Here is a 24,575-nt window from a genome sequence, read left to right on the forward strand (position 1 = left end):
AAATATGATACATAGTTTTCAATCTTTTTCAATTCTTTCCCTTTCCTGGATCTGCTGATCTTTTTTTGCCCTCAGGGTACAGCAAAGAAAAGACAAATCTTTGTCCTGGAATAGGTGTCTCACTCGTGTGCCTGTCCTTCCATGCGAGTCCAGACAGTAAGCTATTCAGAGGCATCATATTAAATCTAATCCTCTCCTGACCCAACATTTACAACTCAGTGGTCGGCTGGGGCACAAGCGGTTTGGGAAAACAGGGGAGAAGTTCTCCATGTGCGTAACATAAACAGGGCCCCATGGATAGAGCAAAAGGAAAATACTGTGAAGGCTGGAAACCTGAAATGAACAACTGAAAGAAAAAGAAACAAAAAGACCTTCATTTATATAGCGCTTTTCAAGGTCACTGGATGTCTCGGAGTTTTACAGCCACTGAAGTACTTTTGAAGTGTAGTCACTGTTGTAATGTAGGAAATGCAACGTCCCATTTGTGCACAGCAAACTCCCACAAACAGGAATATGATAATGACCAGGTAATCTGCTTCTGTGATGCTGATTGAGGGATAAACATTGGCCAGGACACCGGGTATAGCTACCGGCTCTTCTTCAAAATGGTGCCATGGGGTCTTTTACACCCACCCAAGCAGGCAGATGGGGCCTCAGTTTAACATCTCATCCAAAAGGTGGATGCACCACCAACAGTGCAGCACTCTCTCAGTACTGCATCGAGTGCCAGCCTTGGGTTTTGAACTTTTGAACCTGGAACCTTTTGACTCAGAGGCAAGAGTGCAACCAACTGAGCCAGAACCCTCAGGAGGTTCAGCAGTGTCCATGGAGACAGAGAATTAACATTTCAGGTCAATGACCTTTCACCAGTTCTGATGAAAGGTCATCAATCTGAAATGTTAACTCGTTTCTGTCCACAGCCAGTGTTGGTTCTGCCTCGTTCATATTACCACTAGAGACTTGGGAGTATTCCTGCAGCAACTAACTGCAGCCTGAACACCTCCAATCAGTGCTTTAAAAGCAAGATGCACAGTGGCAAGGTGCAGATGAGTGACCCTAGCAAATATGGCTCTCTCTAAGATTAATGGTTATTCCATAACATCCCTCCCCTTTAAAGCACAAAGCTTCAAATATTTACACAGGAAGATAGTTGCACGCCATTCACAAACCTTAACCAGCAAGGCAATACTGACAGGAAAAAAAATCTCAATGGGACCTGGAAACCTTGCTCATATAATCCCAGTTGAAAGCTTTGGCAAATTGCTACAGAGATTTCATTGAACAGAAAGTTTTTCAGATTACTGAAAAGCCCACAGCAGGAGATGTGCAGAAGTGAAGTTAGCCAACTGGAACCAGCAAATTCATGTTCAGTAGCCCATAATACAGCAAGCAGTCAATTAAAGTTGGGTTGGGGGTGGTTGGGCAGGGTCCCCATTGAGACCCTACCCAATTCTGGTCAGGGTAAAAATTTAATTATGTGGAACATTTGCACGAAGGTAGAAGAATTGTCTCATATAGCAGCTGATGATTCACCTTATCCCACTGTTTTGTAATGCCAGGAAATGACTGTTCTACTTGGCACAGAGATAGTGAGGGTGATTTTTTAAACTCTTCTCAAACCAGTGGAACCTGGGCATATGGGAAGTTAAAATGCCCTGGTGGTTAGCCACTTGACTGTGATTTTTACACAGTCTTCTGGACGGGCAGCATAGCTGCCCACCCAAAGCTAATCAGGTCATTCTTTTAAAAAGGACATCACTGGGGCCTCAACTCCCTTATCCCACACCACAGCAGGATACTCGGGAGCATTGTAGATTTGAGCCTTATTGCTCTAGGAAAGCATGGTGTCACCAGCAGGCATCAGGGTGGGTGCACACCACAGGAAGAGCTACAAAGGGAAACCCAGGTCTTATTGTAGGAAGCTCAACCACCACAATGTATTCTCACACTTTTAAAGGGTGCAGGCAACTGCATGATGCTCAGGTCTCCCTCATCAGGCACACACCACAAAGTATGCAAGGTCAGACTCCAGGAATAAGGGAACTGGTTGTGGTTGTGGCAGGGGGGGGCCAGTCGTGAATGCTTGTTCACTGTGGGTCTCTGTGTATAGGTGGAGTCCAGCGCACGACAATCGAGACTGGATTCCCCCTATCAAAATATATGTACAAACACTGCTCTCCCAAAGCTAAGAGCCAGAGGCCAGGGTTTTTGAGTCCCGCCCACAGGGAGACCAGAAACTGCTGCCCAAAGTCAATGGACGTTTGGCTGCTTCTCCGAATTTTCTGCCCCACCCACAACCAATCCCAGCCATAGCCATCATAAAAAGAAACTTTTAAAGTATGCAGGTGAGGTTATAAGGATTTTTGTGCCCTGAATTTTCAGTCTGCTTTATTGATGGTTATTCATTTTACATTTTTCAAAATTATTAAGGTTTTGATGAAAGTAAATAAGGAGAAACTGTTTTCACTGGCAGAAGAGTGTAACCAGAAGACATAAATTTAAGGTCACTGTCGAATAAATTCAGAGGGGAGATGAGAATATTTTTAAGGTTGCATGTTGTTGTGATCTGGAATGCACAATTTGAAAGGCTGGTCATAGAATAGTCAACACGTATTTGAAGGGAAATAAAACTGCAGAGCAATGGGACAAGAGCTGCGGTATGGGACTACATGGACAGCTTTCAAAGAGTTGGCATGAGCACAATGGGCAGAATGGCCTCCTTCTGTTGTATATCATTCTATGATTCAGAATCCAAACACTTTGTGACTCTGTGCTGGAGTTCCCAATATAGAATCCAACTCAATATGGTCATAAAGAAGACGAGGGCAGGAAAGATTAATGTTCAGCTCAATTAGTTCTTCAATTAACATTCAGTTAATCAGCACCACAGGCACAAGGAGGAAAACAGCTTAAAACAGATCTTAGTGAATCACTGGCAAAATCCAAGTGTGAAGAGAACCATAAATAATTCAAAACATCATGGGATGTTCTGTATTTTTAGCAAAACTACACACTCCCAAATGTGCTGTACATTTAAGAAGTCTCAATAAAATCCTTTGCTGATTATAAAGCATGAGGCTACCCAAAGACTCGAGCTGTGAAGTGTAAAAACAGACCCAAAAAAAGTATTTTAAAATACACATACCCTGCACTATTAAAGCCAGTGCATGAATTGATCTTAACATAAGCTTGTGCGACCTGTACAGCTGAGGGTTGTAACCTTTACACAATCGTTACTTCATCCATTACAGTGCAAGGTACATATACAACTAACACAGCAACTGTCGGTGATTATAGCATTACCTTGGCAACACTTTGTTCAGCGATTGTGCTTGGCCGTCGCTGACGTGCATCAAGCCTCTGGTCTACGGGGAAACTGCTTCTGTGAGACTTGAGCCTCTCCACCAACAGGTAATAAATAGCAGCAAAATGGTTATAACTCTTGTTCTGTAGAGACTGCATAAAAGGCCAAAAGAGAAAAAAAAATGGAAATGGGTAAGTTAGAGAAAAAAAAAATCACAATTTATATTCCAGTTTATCCAACACAGAAAAACAAATTTAGCACAGTGATGATGTGAGAATGTGACTTCTGATGAATTAAAAGGAATCTCAGTGAAGTGACCTTGTTCAAACCTCACTATTTTCCCCTTGGGTGCTTTGCACACATTTCTCATTCCTCTGATCAATGCAACTTTTTGTGTTCATTGATTACTAGGCTGTCGGGATCTTTTTCTTTCTAAGAATTATGGGCAAGTTAGGTCATCCTTGACTCATTTCTTGTGCCATCAATCTCACTGAAGTGGGCAAGGGAGGGTCAATCTTCAGGCACAGCAATGAATCATCCATGGCAGCATTTAACTTAATGATTTTTTTTTAAAGAAAGGAAAGTGTGATTACATTAATTCAAGTGGTTCTGAGAAGCAATAAAAAAAAGTCGAGAATCTTTCTCAGTAATTATAATGAAGGATAACTATAAAAGGGAAAGACTTCATCAACAGGGAATTTTGTCCTCCTTTAGGAAAAGTATAGAGAATTTAGGGATTTTGGAAAGAGAAATACAGAGTTTAATGTTGATCCTAGAATTCAGAGTTGAAATAAACAAGGACAACCATTATTAAAATCATTGCTAAATAGTTGCCCATTCAAACAATCTTACTGGGGAAACAGTAACACTGTTTTATAAAGACTGAAGCAATAAGTTATCTCAGGCTGTTGATTGTGTTACTCTCCTGCACAAGGCTGCGAGCTCAAGATTGCCAGGCACCTGGACCTGCTCAACTCTGGTGGTCAAGGTGGAAAAGCAAAGAGAACAGGGTGGCAGTCAACCAGAGTGCCACTGAGATTCCTAAACCAGGTGTCCGAGCTTCTATGGAGGTGTGTGATGGTTGCTTGAGAGTCATGTATATCTTAAGTTGCTGATATAGACAAATCATGGTGCCCCGATTTAGGATTAACCCGCCACTGAGGCAACACTAAAAACAGCCCTTTCAAGGCCAACGCAAATCAGTAAATAAAAAAATAAAAACAGCAACAGAATTAAGCTGCTTGGCATTAGTGTAGCCACACTGGGAGTACTGTGTACCGTTTTCATCTCCTTACCTAAGGAAGGACATTCCTGCCCTGGAGAGAGAGCAACGAAGGTTCACTAGACTGGTTCCTGGAATAAAGCATTGTCCTATGAGGAGAGAATGTTCAGACAATGTCTATATTCCCAGGATGCTCAGTTGTTGAGTATATTTGAGAAAACGGTGGATACATTTTTGGGTACTAAAGGAATAAGAGATTTGGGGATAGTGCAAGAAGGTGGAGCTGAGGTAGAAAACCAGCCATGGTCTTGTTGAATGACATAACAGGCTGAAAGGACAATGATTTTGAGTGTAAAGTTCATGGAGCTTGGGTGGAGGCACAGGCTGAATAGGTACTACAGGAACTGGTTGAACATCCTTGGCTTAGACTATATTGGCCAATGCAGGTAGCAACAAAAGCTAAAGCTGTGAAAAGAACCCACCAAAAAAAAACTGAAAAACCTTACTACTGTCACTGAGAACTCAGATTGAAGAAAACATCACACTCGTCTCAATCAAAATATTGCACCCTTTACCTCAATGGTTTTCTGCTGGTCAATCCCCAGGCTATGCATCAGTCGTAGAACTTGTTCATTGTATTCTCCCATGGTTGATTCATTCTCACTGGCTTGAGGATACACGATTGGTCGCTGTACTGGCACCTCAGTCAGCATCCATTTGTGCTCCTTTATCTGGGCAATTGTGAGTCTTTTAGAAGGGTCTAAGACCAGCATGCGTCGAATGAGGTGTTCACAGTCTGGCAGGTAAGAAAGTCGATGAGTTGAGAATACGATCATCAATAACTGGTTCACACACTGATCAAGGTTCCTACGAACAGACATTTGTCCAACAGTTCTTTTTTCCAAAATAATACAGAAATGTTAATTCTGTCCCAAAGCTCTTGAGTAAATATACTGTTGGGTAAGTTACTAAGGGCTTGAAGGTTCCCAGTTTGATGTCTGCCCTCTGCTGCATTTAGAGAACCACCATTGGTCTCAGCTTCTCTGGGCTGGACAGCAGAAACATCAGTCAAGGTTTTACCCTGCCCCATTCCCCAATCTCTATCCAATTGCTCCTGCAGAAAAGGTCGCACCCTTGGGCACTGGATAACATCAGGGGCAAGCAAGCGTGGTCAGCGGGTCTGGAATCAGCCGGGGAACGGACTACCGACCATAATCAGCCTCCGACTGCTAATTCACGCTGGCTGGCCAATTATTATCCCTGAATGCTACAAATGAGTAGCTGCTAAGCCATTTCAGAAGGCAGTTAAGAATGAACCACATTGCTGTGAGTCTGGAGTCATATACACCAGACCTGGTAAGTGTGGCAGATTTCCTTCCCTAAAGGTCATTTGTAAACCAGGTGGATTTTTACATCAATCGATGATAGTTTTATGGTCACCGTTTCGGACTAGATTTCAAATGAATTTATTAATCCCTGATTGCCCTTAAACTGAGTGGCTTATCATGCCATTTCAAAGGGGAGTGAGGAGTTGACCACATTTTTGCTGAGTCACATGTAAGCCAGCCCAGATAAAGACAGCAGATTTCCTTCCCTAAAGGACATCAGGGGACCAGATGGGTTTTTACAACAATTGATGATATGTTCATAATCACCATTACTGAGATCAGCTTTCAAGGCCAGAATTATTAAATGAATTCAAATTTCACCACCTAGCATGGTGGGATTTGAACCAGTGTCCCCAGAGCCTGGATTACTAGTCCCATTACCATTAAGTATCCATCTCCCAATCTCTTGGCTGCAGTTTACAGCTACTCCTTTAAAGCTGCAGGAGATTCCTAGACTTATGCCTTAAGCGTTTTCAGCAACACCTTATACACGACAGCAAAAACTCCATCAAGGGGATATTTACATCTAATCAAATAAAGGTTCTTTTGAAAATTATATTATCTATTGTGAGCCAAATACCTGGCCATGTGCAGTATGCCACTAACGGCATGGAAACCATTTTATGGCCAAATGGCCAATTTTACATAATCAAATACCAAGAAACAAGTTAATCATGGACCAATTATTCCATTTGGCTCCAGTATATTTTGTGCCATAGCAGGTCCAGCTTTCAGTCCGATTTTGTTATTTCTGATGTAGTCGGAATATAGTTTTCACAGGCAATTTTTTGAACATGTCTGTTAGGTAACTCGTTCACCAATTATTTATCGACTACAATTCCCAACTCATGACACAAAATTTAAGTTTGGGTTTTTAATGCAAATCGCGACACCCAGTAAAACAGCTACAATAATATAGCTTATTAGGTGATAATGCACTTTTAAAATTCGCCTTTAACGTGTTTAAAAAGCCTCGTAAACTAGTTTACTTTAAGGAGAAAGGCCACGAGTCTGCGGGGCTGCCATTAATCCCCCCCCCCCCCCGGGTAATCTTTGCGGAAACCAGCAGAACCATCGGTTGGTTTGGACCTTCCGCCAGCCTCCCAAAGTGAGAGATGCTGCAGCATTTCAGGCTCAGGGTCTCCGTGTTAGGATCCCATCTAAGAATTAACTGATGAAAAAAGAATTCTGATCAGCTTTAATGTGACCTTCAAGATTTTTATGACTGATTTATCCATTTTAAATAACAATGGCTCAGTATGGCCGCTGTGTCCAAGCAATGTTTGGAATTGAAAGGGCCCTCGTTTCACTTGTGTTCTGGATGGAGTTTGCTGATCTTAGCCTGGGCACAACGGAGGGGGGCTAACATTTTGACCTCAGCTTCCTGTGCTGGGAAGGGGTGAAACAGCCTGGGATTCCTGCTCTTGCTCACAGAACAGCCTGTGTTGACATCAGGTGAAAGGACCAAGTTGTGCTGCCGCTAGAGTTGTGTGGTCCACCAGGAGTTGTGAGGTCCACCATCACTCATTGCCCAATCCACATATCAGGATGGCCCTTGGCAGGTCCCTTAAATCTTCAGGGGGTCAGGGGAGGTGGGTGGGGAGAATGGGGGAGATAGATATCCAAGCTACAGCGCTTTACATGACTCAGTAGTAACATGTGTTGCGTTTGCTTCTTTGAAGGGGATCCTGGTTTCATATTGCTTGCTTGATCGTCCCTGCCCCGGTTAACTGTTCTGTCACTGCTTGCTCCTTTACCTAGGACAAAAGTCACTGAGGGAAGTTGTGCTCAAAGAATTTAGTCAAGGCCAGCATTTGAATTCTGCATCTCCTCTATTCGTACAGCTGCTGAAAAATCAATACAAGCGGAGTATAAAGTCTAAATTGTTGTAAGTTTGTTAAAAGACTAGATAACTCTCTTCCCATCTAAACCACATGCATTACCATTCAACCAGACACCAAAACTGAAGTAAGGGGAATAACGGAAGCTTATTCCCCTCACACAGATGGCAGCGAAACATTTATCAAGGGTTCAGTCCGTTCTCACCTTCTGACATGAAGTATGGAATTCGAAACCTGCCTTCCAGAACCCTTTGCCTCAGGATGGGAAGTGTTGGACCGTCAAATGGTAAAGCTCCACACACCAACACATAGAGGACCACACCGAGACTCTGCACAGGCAAAAAATGAGAAGCGTTATGGAATGCTTTATACAAAACGCTTCACTGCTCACTGGTTGGAAGGGGTTAGATTGTACTTAATCCAGTACCTAGTGAGCCCAAAGTACAGGTTATCCCTAGTTCAACCGTAATTGGTGATCACACTCAGGGAGCCATGATGGGAAACCTTTCTGCATACAATTAGTACTTCTTACAATGTATTTGGAGCAAAAATTAGTGAAGCATCTGTTTTAAGCGATAGAAAAATAAGAGGCATAGGTCCATATCCAGCTGTCTGATGGAATCAAAGTTTCTATCTGCTGCCTGAGAGTGTCTGGTTTAAGACAGTGTTTGGGAAGTTCCAAGTCATCTCCTAGCACAAAACCAGGAGCAGAAAACTGCACACAGCTTGGCACCAACTAGCACACTGCCTCATTCAGGAATCAAGACAGCTGATATAGGGAATGGGTAAACTTAAGAAATAGGAGCCGAGTAGGTCATTTCTTCCTTTGAGCATGCTTCACCATTTAACCCAGCCATGGCTGACCTTCTACCGCCACTCCTGCCTACCTGCATTATCCACACGTCCCTTAATTCCCTCAGTCCCCAAAATTAAGAGCATGAATGCCGTGCTTGGTGGCACGATTATGAAATCAGGACTGAGTAGAATGCTGGGGTGGAGCAGGGTTTTACTCTGTGACTAACTACGCATACCCCTGACAAAGAAACCTCCATGCTGATAGCAGACCACTAAAACGGAGGATTTCCAGTCCCCAGTGCGAACAGCCCTCAGCATAGGAAGTCTAAAACTAATTAATAGGTAAACAGGCGTGAAAGACGACAGAAGAAAGGCCTGGAACATCAGCACTGAAGTTTCTTGTGATTTCTGGTATGGGCCAGCAGATTCTAAGCAGCAGCATTTTGCCGGAACTTAAGAGAGCCTTTGTCACCAGCAGGGTTTTGCACTCAGCAGGTAGTTTATTGGCGATCAGAGGCATACTGCCCATGGCTCTCTATCCATGGCTTGCTGAGACTCCCAGGGTGGCATTGGGCCCTAGCAACTTCATCTCATCAACTTAAGAGTAAGGAAACAAATTTTGACTTCATTATTCGTATAACCAGACTTGCAAGTAAACATTCATAAGTATAATAGCACTTATTGGGTCAATGATAATTGGGACTTAAAATTTTAAAAACCTTTTAGTTCAGAATTTTTTTTCCAGGAACCTACATGTGTCATTATAAAAACCTGTAACAATCCCGTATGGATGAGGCTAAAGGTTTTTGGCAGTGATGAAAGTGCGTGTAAGGAAACGAGTCACAGCGATCAAGAAGATCCCATGTCTATCCACAGTCTGTGCTGAGGTAGCTGATCAATACCAGAGCACTACAGCATCAGTACAGATAAGCTCAATTTGTTTAGCACTGGGAGATGCAGGGGAAATAAACCAGGGGTTCCACTCTTCATTGGTAACTATTGACGCCTGTGTTGTTATCTTTGGCGAGGACACCATGAAGGCTGTCCACATGAAGAATGGGCGTTTTAGCGAGGCCAGAATCCACAGAAACAAAGTCGAGGGTTAATGGTTTCAGAAGGGGAAAGGAGTTTGATTTTGTTAAACCTTTATAGCTATTTTTAGGGTTCAAGTGAAGTTGTTACCCAGATGTCCAGTTGTGGTCCCTCATACTGCTGTCCTTCAAAAACCTCTGGAGCTGCATACGGTGGGCTGCCGCACCATGTGGCCAATGGTTCTCCCGGTTTGTAGAAATTACCAAACCCAAAATCTGTTCAAATGGAAAGACATAACGGGAAATGAAGCAGCCTTCAAGTTATTCCTGATATCAGCATCTTGTGTGGGTCACGCATGTCATAAACTCTACTTCTGGTTGTCATGGTTTTGGTTCACACTTGTCTGTCAACATTTACCATTGTAAATTGCTATGTCAACATTCAAGTTTGCTCAGTCAATCGCCACAAATGCAGTTGCAGGCTTTTGACAGTGACCGTCTCTGTGGAGCAAGTTCCGAAAAGTCTCATATTTATCAACTGACTTGGGCAATGTCACTGGCAATTCAAATACATGATGAGTAGGCCAGAGTGAGAAAGCACGTTGGCTACAAGGTCATTCTTTTATTTCTGTAGCTGCTGATTTGCAAAACCACTCCTCTGGGTAATTCTAAAGGCTAGGAGAACCATCATCAGATAAATCTAAATAAACTCAGCAATCAATAGATCATTTCACTCCCGCTTCTAGTGATTGGTATCAGCAAGTTGAGGACTCGCCTCAACCTTTCCCCAAGCCCTAAAGCAAATGGCTCTTCTAAACTGAAGTAGAAAGTCTCCAGCTCACCAACATTAAAAGCCTTGCCATTTGAATGATCTGCGCAAACTGGCAGATCTGGGGCACATTTCCAAACTAGATAAACGATCAGTACCATAATTGTTCTCTGTGGCACGAACAAAGTGGTAAAAGGCTGGAGCTGAGAAACATGCATCTTTGGGTATAGGACCGTATGCTAGGAGATGAAACATTGATTTACTTATAGTTCTCTTCAAGTTAGTGTACTGCACTCCCTGCTCACAATGCAGTCTACTCTACACTGGGGAGACCAAACACAGATTGGGTGAGCGCTTTGCGGAACACCTCCGATCAGTCCAAAGCCTGACCCTGAGCTTCTGGTCGCCTGTCATTTCCATTCCCCATCTTGCTCTTGCACTGAACTCTGTCCTCGCCCTATGCAGTTTTCCAATGAAGCTCAACACAAGCTTATGGAACAGGACGTCATCTTTTGATTGGGCACTTCACCGCCTTCCAGACTCAACACTGATTCAACAATTTTGACCCGTAATCTCTGCCCCCGTTTTGTTTCCTTTGCATGTTTCCGACTTACTCATGTTTTTTCCTGTGTTTTTGCTTTCAGACGGCAGCTGTTCATCATTTTGCCATTCACACAGACACATCTCTTGTTTCTAATCTAGTCCCATTGCCACCCCCTGCGGTCCTGCACCACAAACTCTCCCATCCTATCACAGACCTTCCCTTTTGTTCTTTTTCCATCCTCTCCGTTTTCACTTGATTAAAACCTATACATTTCTAACTTTCCCCAGTTCTGATGGGAGGTCACAGACGTGAAACATTAACTCTGTTCCTCCACAGATGCTGCCTGACGTGCTTAGTATTTCCAGCATTTTTTGTATTTATTTACGCTAGGAAGACTAAGCTGGAAATAGCTTTGCCCCCCCTCTCAATTTTAATATTTTCAATGAAGTTACTTCTGAGTCATTTTGGAAGAAAAAAAAAAATCAATCCCTATGAAGGGATTTTAAACTCAAGCAAACTTTACGGCAGAAGGAGCAGGGGTCAGTGGTGCAACCTCACCATCACAACAGACTGATTGTTGTGCACCATGAATCCTCACCAAACTCCATGTTTAATAGCTCAGATGTCCGACTGTGGGTCAGAGCACGGCAATAACGTTTATACCCACTGTACAAATGCCCAGGCCCCAGCAGTCAAAACGCGAAAAGAAAATACACAAGGCACAGCTGGTACCACTTTCACCTCAGAGTCAGAACATTGTGGGTTCCAGTCCAACTCCAATCCCACTTGCGCGCATAACCTAGATTGGCATTCCAATGCCGTACTGAGGGAGTGCGGCACTGTCAGGTGGGATTTGAAATTGAGGCTCCATCTGCCCTTGTTTGCCTGAGGGGGACAGGCTTGGTTAACAAATATTCACCACAGGGAGAGAGATAACTGCTTCCTATGTGCATCTGAGCCTTTTGAAACCAACTGTACAACTCAGAATAAATGAATTTAAAAATTACACTTATCAGTCTTGGTGGCATTTGTCTTGTTAAAATTTGCTTTTTCTTGATTTTTTTGACACAAGAGAAAAGCTGCAAAGCAATGCAGAAGTTTTAGATTGGGGTAAGAAAGAACTGTCCCTCAACAATCTTACTTTGCTTCTGCCCTTGCATTAACAGTTTAATGGAGCAATGCAACATTAAAGAGCACGCAGATTTCACTATTCTTCGAATCACATTGGGCACAATTACCAAGAGCACTGGATCCACACATGCCAAACTTGGGTCACCAAGAAATAATCATCAGGGCTGATACAAAGCGTGTCCATTTTATTGCCCACCAATCCCTTGCCAAAGTAATTATTGGAAAAGAACATTCAGTTGCTTGGAACAGGGCCCTTCCTGCCTTTCAGTTGCCTGAACTACTAAGTGTTGGCACGTTGAAGGCCATTTGTTATGACTAAGTTGGATAGCCCAGCCCAGGCTCATTGATCTGCACCCACAAACATCCTACAACAGGCCCAACACTCGATGAGGAGCATCTTTTTCAACTGGCACCAGACTTCACGCTCGTGCCAACGAACGCAATGACTTTTCCTTTAAAAGTCTAAACCAGACTAATCTTCACATAAAAGAATGAAAAGAATTCCATTCCTTTTCTGGCCAACTACCTCACTTACATCAGGGATGACAATTAAAAAACACACGTATGCTGTGGCACAATATTCGGTTACTTGGCTAATCTTTGACTAAAACAAAAACAGAATTACCTGGAAAAACTCAGCAGGTCTGGCAGCATCGGCGGAGAAGAAAAGAGTTGACGTTTCGAGTCCTCATGGGTCATGAGGACTCGAAACGTCAACTCTTTTCTTCTCCGCCGATGCTGCCAGACCTGCTGAGTTTTTCCAGGTAATTCTGTTTTTGTTTTGGATTTCCAGCATCTGCAGTTTTTTTGTTTTTTTTTAATCTTTGACTAACATTGCTTAAAATTGTATGGAACTATTTTCTATCCAGTTCTTTAAACAAACATAATAACCACTGCACAATATAACAAGGCTTCAAAAGAGTTTTACTCTTGACTCTTCTGCCGGGGAACCTATCGACACTCCTCCCTTCCCCCATCCTCATCCCAACCCCTCCCCCCACATCAGCACTACATTTGAGTGAGGGAATTTATTCAGCTAAGCTGCTGACAAAAAGGAATAGATAGGAGCCCATGGTTGTGAACTAATTGTTTGAGCTGACCCACTTCATGAGCAGCATACTGATCAGCAGTGTTTGACGTCAATTCTCCTCTGTTGTCCACCGGCTAGGAAAGCTATCATAGAGGCTGTTTCAGAATAAAAGTCACACAGCTCACAGCAGACATTAACTGCGTTCCTGTCACAGTATAGGGCGGGTTTCCCATGCCCACGCTCCACCTCATCCCCCTTCCCACTCTACCTTCCCTTTTACCATCTTACTCCATGGCTTACAAGGGGGTCATGGGCGAGGGTGTCAGTTCCAGGAGATTCCCCCCTCCCCTCCTAAGCTAAATATCTTGGGATTGTCATGGGACTTCTAGATGTGAAGTGGAGGAATGATATTTGCCAGAAAGAATTCTTTTCATCTTCCCGTCAGTAATTCATCTATCAAAATACTGAGGAAAAGATGCCTAGAAGCCCTTCTCCGAGCATTCAATAAATCAGATTAATAAAGAAATGGGATAACAGATAAATCTGGATATTTTTCTCTTTCTCTTTTGGCACTTAACCCCTTAACCGCTGTTCCAGCAAGAGCTTAGAGGGTAGTTTTTGGTTCGCACTATATTTGCGACACCAGAAACAGACTTGAAAATGTTTCTAACACAAAGGAATTTATGTTTAGGCACGAATGGATTGTACTTATGGCTCTGATAGTCCCAAATTCAGGAGAATCTGAATGATTAAAGGAGACAGAGGTTGGTTAATGGGACTAGCATTTACTCAAATTTAGTAAGATCCTGGACTGCATTTGGTATTATAGGTCATACATACGCTGCAATTTATTTATGGAGGTGCTTCAGTCAGTATATGTCTGTTTAAACAACAATTTGTTTCTTGCCTCCACTACCCATCCTTGGATCCGGATGTATATCATTAATTCATTAGAGAGTTTTTCAAGTTAAAGATTGAGTGAATCCTGACTGATTTTGAGCACTCGAGAATGCTTCTGAAAATTCAAACAGCCTCAATGTCAGTTCTAGCAATTGTTCAGTAAGAAACTGTTTAATGTGACCCTGAATCGCATAGACCAAGTGAGTTTCAGGTTCAACCCCTGGTCTGTCCTGAATTGACTGACCTCAGCAAGTAAGGTGGCTGGACTGCAGTGCTAAAACTATTCTCAGTGCTTCTAGGCTAGGGTAAGATAAATAAAAAATTCCCATTCCCAGTCACTCTCAAGTGACCTTGCTGGGCAGCACATCAAGTGAGGACAAAATTGGCCTGACAGTTGTACAACTTGATCGCTCGCTGTGCAAGCTTACTTGTGAGGGAACAGGAGGACACTGGCTCCTGTATCCACAAGCCAACCAGGCTCAGCACCTTCAAAAGAGGAAGGAGGAAAAACAGATAAGAGAGGTTTGCTTCATCTTGCTTGTTGCCTGCTAACCCCCACATCCGGCATAATCCCTCCTCATCCATGCTTTGCAAAGTAGCCCAATTAAAACAAGCAACACAGAATTCACAAACTGCACGTCATCTCCCTGAGATTTAAACCGTTCCAGATTATTTCTGCTTTTTAACATTTGGCCCCAGTGTTCAAATCAAAGGAAAATAATCTGGTACAAAAGAGCCTTTGGAAATGGAAAGCAGCTCATTTAACACAGTAAACTGGAGGTGCTTTGAAGTGCTGAATGAAAGCACAGTTCACACCAATGACCTTTCTTTGCGTAAAGGTCTCAGACAACCATGTCGGAAATGGTCTTTTAAGTATGAAAGTGTTTGAGTGTGAGTGAAATTCACATGCATTTTAACAGTGTTGTGGGGGCAGGTGGGGAGCTGAAAGAGACAAAGGAGGAGGCCCCTCCTTGAAGGCTAAACATAGAATCATAAGAGTCTTATACAGCACTGAAGGAGGCCATTTTGCCCATCGTGCCTGTGGCATTTCTGAAAGCACTATCCAATCAGTCCCTTTCCCCACCTTCCCCCTGGAGCCCTGCAAATAATCTTTTCAAGTATATATCCAATTGCCTGTGGAAAATGATGATTGAATCTGCTTCCACAACCCTTTCAGGAAATGCATTCTGGATTATAACTCACTGTGTAAAAAAAAAAAAAAATCCTCATATATCTCCAGATATTTCCCCTCACCTTATTCATTAATTTAAAGCTGCGCACTCTGGTTTCTGACCCTCCTAACAACGGAAACAATTTATTCCCATCTACCCTATCAAAAACCCTCATAATTTTGAACACTTCTATTAACTCTCCACTTAACCTTCTCTGCTCTAAAAGAAACAATGCAAAAATAAAAATACCTGTAAAAACTCAGCAGGTCTGACAACATCTGCGGAGAGGAGGACAGTTAACGTTTCGAGTCCGCATGACTCTTCATACAGACTCAAAACGTTAACTGTGTTCCTCTCCGTAGATGCTGTCAGACCTGCTGAGTTTTTCCCAGGTATTTTTATTTTTATTTTGGATTTCCAGCATCCGCAGTTTTTTTGCTTTTATCCAAAAGAAACAATCCTTGATATGAAAAGGAAGCCGTTTTCTTTAAATTTTGAGAAGTTTCCCCCGACACACACCTGATCACTTGGTTGGTAAATACGCTGCCTCGTGCGGAGTTGCAGTGCACAAGCCAGTAAAGACCTGCAGTCGATCCCTCAGATCTCTGCACTCCTCTAATCCTGGCCTCTTAAACATCCCCAATTTTAATCAGTCTACCGTTGGTGGTTGTGCCTTTAGTTGCCTAGGCCTAAGCTCTGGAATACCCTCCCTACACCACTCTGCCTCTCTACCTCACTTTCCTCCATTAAGACACTCCTTAAAACGTACCTCTTTGACCAAGCTTTTGGTCATCTGGCCTAATATCTCCTTATGTGGTTTGGCGTCAAACTTTGTTTTATACTTTGGTGAAGAGCCTTCGGACACTTAATCACGTTAAAGGTGCCATGTAAATAGACGTTGTTTTAATTGATCTTAGCTGGGGTATCAGACAGAATGTTGGAACTATCCTCAGTTTTCCTGTATTCAGGACAAAAGTCAGACAAAATTCCCATTCCCTATCACTATCTGCTGGATAATATTTGTGTATGCCTGTTAGGGACAGGATCACACTGTGATGCCTTGCAAAAGTGTAAAACCTGCTGACACTCACTGTTCTAAACCCAAACATGAGAAATGGCTTTTCCACCCACGGTGGTTGACAGGGCCCTCAACCGTGTCCGGCCCATCTCCCACGCATCCACCCTCACACCTTCCTCACCCTCCCAAAACCATTGCCCCTTGTCCTCACTTATCAGCCCACTAGCCTCCACATTCAAAGGATCATCCTCCGCCATTTCTGCCAACTCCAGCATAATGCCACCACCAAACACATCTTCCCTTCACACCCCCCGGCAGCATTCCGCGGGAATAGTTCCCTCCGGGACACCCTGGTCCACTCCTCCATTACCCCCTACAACTCAACCCCCTCCCACGGCACCTTCCCATGCAACTGCAAAAGGTGTAACACCTGCCCCTTTACTTCCCCTCTCCTCACCATCCAAGGCCCCAAACATTCCTTTCAAGTGAAGCAGCATTTCACTTGCACTTCCCTCAATTTAGTCTAGGCATTCGTTGCTCCCAATGCGGTTTCCTCTACATTGGAGAGACCAAATGTAGACTGGGTGACCACTTTGCGGAACACCTTCGGTCTGTCCACAAGCATGACCCAGACCTCCCTGTCGCTTGCCATTTCAATACTCCACCCTGCTCTCATGCCTACATGTCCATCGTTGGCCTGCTGCATTGTTTCAGTGAAGCTCAACGCAAACTGGAAGAACAGCACCTCATCTTCCGACTAGGCACTTTACAGCTTTCCGGACTGAATATTGAGTTCAACAATTTTAGATCATGAACTCTCTCCTCCATCTCCACCCCATTTTTTCCAATAACTTATATAGATTTTTCTTTTCCCACCCATTTCCATTATTTTTAAATGTCTTTCCATCCATTGTTTTATCTCTACCTTTTAGCCTATTTCGATCCCTTCCCCTCACCAGGGCTATCAGTACCATGCTCGTCCTGCTTTCTACCCTTAATGTCACCAATTACCACGTTCCTTAGATAATATCACCACCTTCAACACCTCTTTGTCCTTTTGTCTATGACATCTTTTGGTTATCTCCACCTATCACTGGCCCCTATCCAGCTCTACTTGTCCCACCCCCCTCAACCAGCTTATATTTCACCTCTTTTCTGTTTTTCCTTAGATCTGTTGAAGAGTCATACGGACTCGAAACGTTAACTGTGTTTCTCTCCGCGGATGCTGTCAGACCCGCTGAGTTTTTCCAAGTATTTTTATTTTTGTTTCGTGAGAAATGGCTACTGGATCCATGTGCCGGACAGCAGCTAGTGCCCCGGAATCACGGCCGAGGGCAAATCAGGGACTTTAACAGAGGAAACTGGGAGAGGGAAGGATTGACCTTGGGAGGGTGGGAATAAAAGATTGCAACCTTCCGTGGAGCAGTCCAGGTACACAGCGGGCAGGCCAGAGAGGTGCTTTTGTCAGAGTACGTCAACTCATTTAACAGCAACCAGCTAAGAGTTATTTAAATGTATTAAGCGTCAAACAATCTTGCAATCATGTAGCAGTTCTAGCAAGACAGCTGCTCAAACAGGGCCAAAAGCGACTGCACAGTGCAGCCCAAGCACATTGTATATGTAAGTATTGCAATGCAGATTCAAGCCTGTGGCAGGCCTCAAGCCTCAGCTGTGCCTTTTGGGGAGGTGCCAACTGTAGCAGTAACATGTAGAGTAGAGAGCAGGGTGGGTGGAAGAGAAAAGAGACTAACTGGCTGCAAATAAATAGGGCAGGGAGAATTTAAAAAAGGCAGTTGGAACATTCCAAATAGCACTAAACAGTGCAGCATCCCTTGTACATATCAAACATAAGGTATAGTGCGTGTAACAGGAAGGATGGGACATGTTGGGTTATCTTAGTCAACTACACTCTCTTTGGCAATAAGCCAGTAGACAGAATGTTCTCAGCCTCCTGTTAGGTTTTGCAGGTAAGTGTTAATATCAACCAAACTCCTCAGATCTCACACTCTCAATACGCACCCGCTATTTTAATATTCATATTGCTGTCTAACAGAAGGTTCTCAGCTTTCAGATCCCGATGGACGATTTTGCGGTTGTGGCAATATTCCACTGCTGACAGGATCTGCCAGAACTTGCGCCTGGCTTCCAGCTCGCTCAACCGGCCGTGGTTTGCCAGATAATCTGAAAATTGAAGAAAGAAAATTGTTACTGAGTTTCTATAAAAACAGCAGGGAAGACTCTTTTATTTAACAGTGCATCACAGATCAATGCAAGCATTGGGTCACTCAAGACACACAATAAAAAGAACAGTGAATGAGCCAAGGCAAAATCGATCTTGGACCCGAATCAGGCAAGCTGCTGTAGTAGTCCCATCTTCGCACAGGTGGTCGCAACCCGCAAACCTATTTATTTTACAAATTGAGACATCTGGGCAAAGGGCCAAGACCCTTCGTGCAGGGAAAGCTGCAACGACTAAGAGAGAGAACATGAGCTAAATCAAAAATAGGTGACTGCAAGCTGTGGCACTGAAAGGCTGCAGATTACAGGAAGGTAAAGTTATGACACCATGGAAGAAAAACAAGTTATCAAGAGAGAAGAGAGCGCGCAAGGGGCAGGGACAGAGAGGGAGGTTCAGAGAGCGTGAGAAAGAGAGAGAGAGAGAGAGAGAGGGAGGTTCAGAGAGCGCGAGAGAGAGAGAGAGGGAGGTTCAGAGAGCGCGAGAGAGGGGGTGGGAGGTTCAGAGAGCGCGAGAGAGGGGGAGGGAGGTTCAGAGAGCGCGAGAGAGGGGGAGGGAGGTTCAGAGAGCGCGAGAGAGGGGGAGGGAGGTTCAGAGAGCGCGAGAGAGGGGGAGGGAGGTTCAGAGAGCGCGAGAGAGGGGGAGGGAGGTTCAGAGAGCGCGAGAGAGAGAGAGGGAGGTTCAGAGAGCGCGCGAGAGAGAGGGAGGTTCAGAGAGCGCGCGAGAGAGAGGGAGGTTCAGAGAGCGGCGAGAGAGAGGGAGGTCAGAGAGCGCGCGAGAGAGAGGGAGGTTCAGAGAGCGCGCGAGAGAGAGGGAGGTTCAGAGAGCGCGCGAGAGAGAGGGAGGTTCAGAGAGCGCGCGAGAGAGAGGGAGGTTCAGAGAGCGCGCGAGAGAGAGGGAGGTTCAGAGAGCGCGCGAGAGAGAGGGAGGTTCAGAGAGCAGCGCGAGAGAGAGGGAGGTTCAGAGAGCGCGCGAGAGAGAGGGAGGTTCAGAGAGCGCGCGAGAGAGAGGGGAGGTTCAGAGAGCGCGCGAGAGAGAGGGAGGTTCAGAGAGCGCGCGAGAGAGAGGGAGGTTCAGAGAGCGCGCGAGAGAGAGGGAGGTTCAGAGAGCGCGCGAGAGAGAGGGAGGTTCAGAGAGCGCGCGAGAGAGAGGGAGGTTCAGAGAGCGCGCGAGAGAGAGGGAGGTTCAGAGAGCGCGCGAGAGAGAGGGAGGTTCAGAGAGCGCGCCGAGAGAGAGGGAGGTTCAGAGAGCGCGCGAGAGAGAGGGAGGTTTCAGAGAGCGCCGCGAGAGAGAGGGAGGTTCAGAGAGCGCGCGAGAGAGAGGGAGGTTCAGAGAGCGCGCGAGAGAGAGGGAGGTTTCAGAGAGCGCGCGAGAGAGAGGGAGGTTCAGAGAGCGCGCGAGAGAGAGGGAGGTTCAGAGAGCGCGCTGAGAGAGAGGGAGGTTCAGAGAGCGCGCGAGAGAGAGGGAGGTTCAGAGAGCGCTGCGAGGAGGTCAGAGAGCGCGAGAGAGAGGAGGTTCAGAGAGCGCGCGAGAGAGAGGGAGGTTCAGAGAGCGCGCGAGAGAGAGGGAGGTTCAGAGAGCGCGCGAGAGAGAGGGAGGTTCAGAGAGCGCGCGAGAGAGAGGGAGGTTCAGAGAGCGCGCGAGAGAGAGGGAGGTTCAGAGAGCGCGCGAGAGAGAGGGAGGTTCAGAGAGCGCGCGAGAGAGAGGGAGGTTCAGAGAGCGCGCGAGAGAGAGGGAGGTTCAGAGAGCGCGCGAGAGAGAGAGCCAGGAGGTTCAGAGAGCGCGCGAGAGAGAGGGAGGTTCAGAGAGCGCGCGAGAGAGAGGGAGGTTCAGAGAGCGCGCGAGAGAGAGGGAGGTTCAGAGAGCGCGCGAGAGAGAGGGAGGTTCAGAGAGCGCGCGAGAGAGAGGGAGGTTCAGAGAGCGCGCGAGAGAGAGGGAGGTTCAGAGAGCGCGCGAGAGAGAGGGAGGTTCAGAGAGCGCGCGAGAGAGAGGGAGGTTCAGAGAGCGCGCGAGAGAGAGGGAGGTTCAGAGAGCGCGCGAGAGAGAGGGAGGTTCAGAGAGCGCGCGAGAGAGAGGGAGGTTCAGAGAGCGCGCGAGAGAGAGGGAGGTTCAGAGAGCGCGCGAGAGAGAGGGAGGTTCAGAGAGCGCGCGAGAGAGAGGGAGGTTCAGAGAGCGCGCGAGAGAGAGGGAGGTTCAGAGAGCGCGCGAGAGAGAGGGAGGTTCAGAGAGCGCGCGAGAGAGAGGGAGGTTCAGAGAGCGCGCGAGAGAGAGGGAGGTTCAGAGAGCGCGCGAGAGAGAGGGAGGTTCAGAGAGCGCGCGAGAGAGAGGGAGGTTCAGAGAGCGCGCGAGAGAGAGGGAGGTTCAGAGAGCGCGCGAGAGAGAGGGAGGTTCAGAGAGCGCGCGAGAGAGAGGGAGGTTCAGAGAGCGCGCGAGAGAGAGGGAGGTTCAGAGAGCGCGCGAGAGAGAGGGAGGTTCAGAGAGCGCGCGAGAGAGAGGGAGGTTCAGAGAGCGCGCGAGAGAGAGGGAGGTTCAGAGAGCGCGCGAGAGAGAGGGAGGTTCAGAGAGCGCGCGAGAGAGAGGGAGGTTCAGAGAGCGCGCGAGAGAGAGGGAGGTTCAGAGAGCGCGCGAGAGAGAGGGAGGTTCAGAGAGCGCGCGAGAGAGAGGGAGGTTCAGAGAGCGCGCGAGAGAGAGGGAGGTTCAGAGAGCGCGCGAGAGAGAGGGAGGTTCAGAGAGCGCGCGAGAGAGAGGGAGGTTCAGAGAGCGCGCGAGAGAGAGGGAGGTTCAGAGAGCGCGCGAGAGAGAGGGAGGTTCAGAGAGCGCGCGAGAGAGAGGGAGGTTCAGAGAGCGCGCGAGAGAGAGGGAGGTTCAGAGAGCGCGCGAGAGAGAGGGAGGTTCAGAGAGCGCGCGAGAGAGAGGGAGGTTCAGAGAGCGCGCGAGAGAGAGGGAGGTTCAGAGAGCGCGCGAGAGAGAGGGAGGTTCAGAGAGCGCGCGAGAGAGAGGGAGGTTCAGAGAGCGCGCGAGAGAGAGGGAGGTTCAGAGAGCGCGAGAGAGAGAGGGAGGTTCAGAGAGCGCGCGCGAGAGAGAGGTAGGTTCAGAGAGCGCGCGAGAGAGAGGGAGGTTCAGAGAGCGCGCGAGAGAGAGAGGGAGGTTCAGAGAGCGCGCGAGAGAGAGGGAGGTTCAGAGAGCGCGCGAGAGAGAGGGAGGTTCAGAGAGCGCGCGAGAGAGAGGGAGGTTCAGAGAGCGCGCGAGAGAGGAGGGAGGTTCAGAGAGCGCGCGAGAGGAGAGGGAGGTTCAGAGAGCGCGCGAGAGAGAGGGAGGTTCAGAGAGCGCGCGAGAGAGAGGGAGGTTCAGAGAGCGCGCGAGAGAGAGGAGGTTCAGAGAGCGCGCGAGAGAGAGGGAGGTTCAGAGAGCGCGCGAGAGAGAGGGAGGTTCAGAGAGCGCGCGAGAGAGAGGGAGGTTCAGAGAGCGCGCGAGAGAGAGGGAGGTTCAGAGAGCGCGCGAGAGAGAGGGAGGTTCAGAGAGCGCGCGAGAGAGAGGGAGGTTCAGAGAGCGCGCGAGAGAGAGGGAGGTTCAGAGAGCGCGCGAGAGAGAGAGGGAGGTTTCAGAGAGCGCGCGAGGAGAGAGGGAGGTTCAGAGAGCGCGCGAGAGAGAGGGAGGTTCAGAGAGCGCGCGAGAGAGAGGGAGGTTCAGAGAGCGCGCGAGAGAGAGGGAGGTTCAGAGAGCGCGCGAGAGAGAGGGAGGTTCAGAGAGCGCGCGAGAGAGAGGGAGGTTCAGAGAGCGCGCGAGAGAGAGGGAGGTTCAGAGAGCGCGCGAGAGAGAGGGAGGTTCAGAGAGCGCGCGAGAGAGAGGGAGGTTCAGAGAGCGCGCGAGAGAGAGGGAGGTTCAGAGCGCGCGAGAGAGAGGGAGGTTCAGAGAGCGCGCGAGAGAGAGGGAGGTTCAGAGAGCGCGCGAGAGGAGAGGGAGGTTCAGAGAGCGCGCGAGAGAGAGGAGGTTCAGAGAGGCGCGCGAGAGAGAGGGAGGTTCAGAGAGCGCGCGAGAGAGAGGGAGGTTCAGAGAGCGCGCGAGAGAGAGAGGGAGGTTCAGAGAGCGCGCGAGAGAGAGAGGGAGGTTCAGAGAGCGCGCGAGAGAGAGAGGGAGGTTCAGAGAGCGCGCGAGAGAGAGGGAGGTTCAGAGCGCGCGCGAGAGAGGAGGTTCAGAGCGCGCGCGAGAGAGGAGGTTCAGAGCGCGCGCGAGAGGGAGGTTCAGAGCGCGTGCGAGAGGGAGTGGAGGTTCAGAGCGCGTGCGAGAGAGGAGGGAGGTTCAGAGAGCGCGTGCGAGAGGGAGGGAGGTTCAGAGCGCGTGCGAGAGAGAGGGAGGTTCAGAGCGCGCGAGAGAGAGAGGGAGGTTCAGAGAGCGCGCGAGAGAGAGAGGGAGGTTCAGAGAGCGCGCGAGAGAGAGAGGGAGGTTCAGAGAGCGCGAGAGAGAGAGGGAGGTTCAGAGAGCGCGCGAGAGAGGGGAGGTTCAGAGCGCGCGCGAGAGAGAGAGGGAGGTTCAGAGAGCGCGCGAGAGAGAGGGAGGTTCAGAGAGCGCGCGAGAGAGAGGGAGGTTCAGAGAGCGCGCGAGAGAGAGGGAGGTTCAGAGAGCGCGCGAGAGAGAGGGAGGTTCAGAGAGCGCGCGAGAGAGAGGGAGGTTCAGAGAGCGCGCGCGAGAGAGAGGGAGGTTCAGAGAGCGCGCGAGAGAGAGGGAGGTTCAGAGAGCGCGCGCGAGAGAGAGGGAGGTTCAGAGAGCGCGCGAGAGAGAGGGAGGTTCAGAGAGCGCGCGAGAGAGAGGGAGGTTCAGAGAGCGCGCGAGAGAGAGGGAGGTTCAGAGAGCGCGCGAGAGAGAGGGAGGTTCAGAGAGCGCGCGCGAGAGAGAGGGAGGTTCAGAGAGCGCGCGAGAGAGAGGGAGGTTCAGAGAGCGCGCGAGAGAGAGGGAGGTTCAGAGAGCGCGCGAGAGAGAGGGAGGTTCAGAGAGCGCGCGAGAGAGAGGGAGGTTCAGAGAGCGCGCGAGAGAGAGGGAGGTTCAGAGAGCGCGCGAGAGAGAGGGAGGTTCAGAGAGCGCGCGAGAGAGAGGGAGGTTCAGAGAGCGCGCGAGAGAGAGGGAGGTTCAGAGAGCGCGCGAGAGAGAGGGAGGTTCAGAGAGCGCGCGAGAGAGAGGGAGGTTCAGAGAGCGCGCGAGAGAGAGGGAGGTTCAGAGAGCGCGCGAGAGAGAGGGAGGTCAGAGAGCGCGCGAGAGAGAGGGAGGTTCAGAGAGCGCGCGAGAGAGAGGGAGGTTCAGAGAGCGCGCGAGAGAGAGGGAGGTTCAGAGAGCGCGCGAGAGAGAGGGAGGTTCAGAGAGCGCGCGAGAGAGAGGGAGGTTCAGAGAGCGCGCGAGAGAGAGGGAGGTTCAGAGAGCGCGCGAGAGAGAGGGAGGTTCAGAGAGCGCGCGAGAGAGAGGGAGGTTCAGAGAGCGCGCGAGAGAGAGGGAGGTTCAGAGAGCGCGCGAGAGAGAGGGAGGTTCAGAGAGCGCGCGAGAGAGAGGGAGGTTCAGAGAGCGCGCGAGAGAGAGGGAGGTTCAGAGAGCGCGCGAGAGAGAGGGAGGTTCAGAGAGCGCGCGAGAGAGAGGGAGGTTCAGAGAGCGCGCGAGAGAGAGGGAGGTTCAGAGAGCGCGCGAGAGAGAGGGAGGTTCAGAGAGCGCGCGAGAGAGAGGGAGGTTCAGAGAGCGCGCGAGAGAGAGGGAGGTTCAGAGAGCGCGCGAGAGAGAGGGAGGTTCAGAGAGCGCGCGAGAGAGAGGGAGGTTCAGAGAGCGCGCGAGAGAGAGGGAGGTTCAGAGAGCGCGCGAGAGAGAGGGAGGTTCAGAGAGCGCGCGAGAGAGAGGGAGGTTCAGAGAGCGCGCGAGAGAGAGGGAGGTTCAGAGAGCGCGCGAGAGAGAGGGAGGTTCAGAGAGCGCGCGAGAGAGAGGGAGGTTCAGAGAGCGCGCGAGAGAGAGGGAGGTTCAGAGAGCGCGCGAGAGAGAGGGAGGTTCAGAGAGCGCGCGAGAGAGAGGGAGGTTCAGAGAGCGCGCGAGAGAGAGGGGAGGTTCAGAGAGCGCGCGAGAGAGAGGGAGGTTCAGAGAGCGCGCGAGAGAGAGGGAGGTTCAGAGAGCGCGCGAGAGAGAGGGAGGTTCAGAGAGCGCGCGAGAGAGAGGGAGGTTCAGAG

General features: G+C 48.4%; 1 protein-coding gene across 2 annotated transcripts in view; it reads right to left on the reverse strand.

Moving 5' to 3' along the window:
• The window catches only part of sik2a (salt-inducible kinase 2a), a 148,460-nt gene that overhangs the window by 20,872 nt on the left and 103,013 nt on the right, over positions 1-24,575 (reverse strand). For both annotated transcript variants that reach the window (XM_041174545.1, XM_041174544.1), the window contains 5 exons: positions 18,165-18,326; positions 9,733-9,857; positions 7,961-8,084; positions 5,102-5,322; positions 3,304-3,456 (listed from right to left, as the gene is read on the reverse strand). In XM_041174545.1, coding sequence (XP_041030479.1) covers positions 3,304-3,456; positions 5,102-5,322; positions 7,961-8,084; positions 9,733-9,857; positions 18,165-18,326 — 785 coding nt within the window. The remainder of the gene's footprint in view (positions 1-3,303; positions 3,457-5,101; positions 5,323-7,960; positions 8,085-9,732; positions 9,858-18,164; positions 18,327-24,575) is intronic.

This window comes from Carcharodon carcharias, chromosome 25 (assembly GCF_017639515.1).
Source record: "Carcharodon carcharias isolate sCarCar2 chromosome 25, sCarCar2.pri, whole genome shotgun sequence".
In the NCBI taxonomy this organism is placed as follows: Eukaryota; Metazoa; Chordata; class Chondrichthyes; order Lamniformes; family Lamnidae; genus Carcharodon; species Carcharodon carcharias.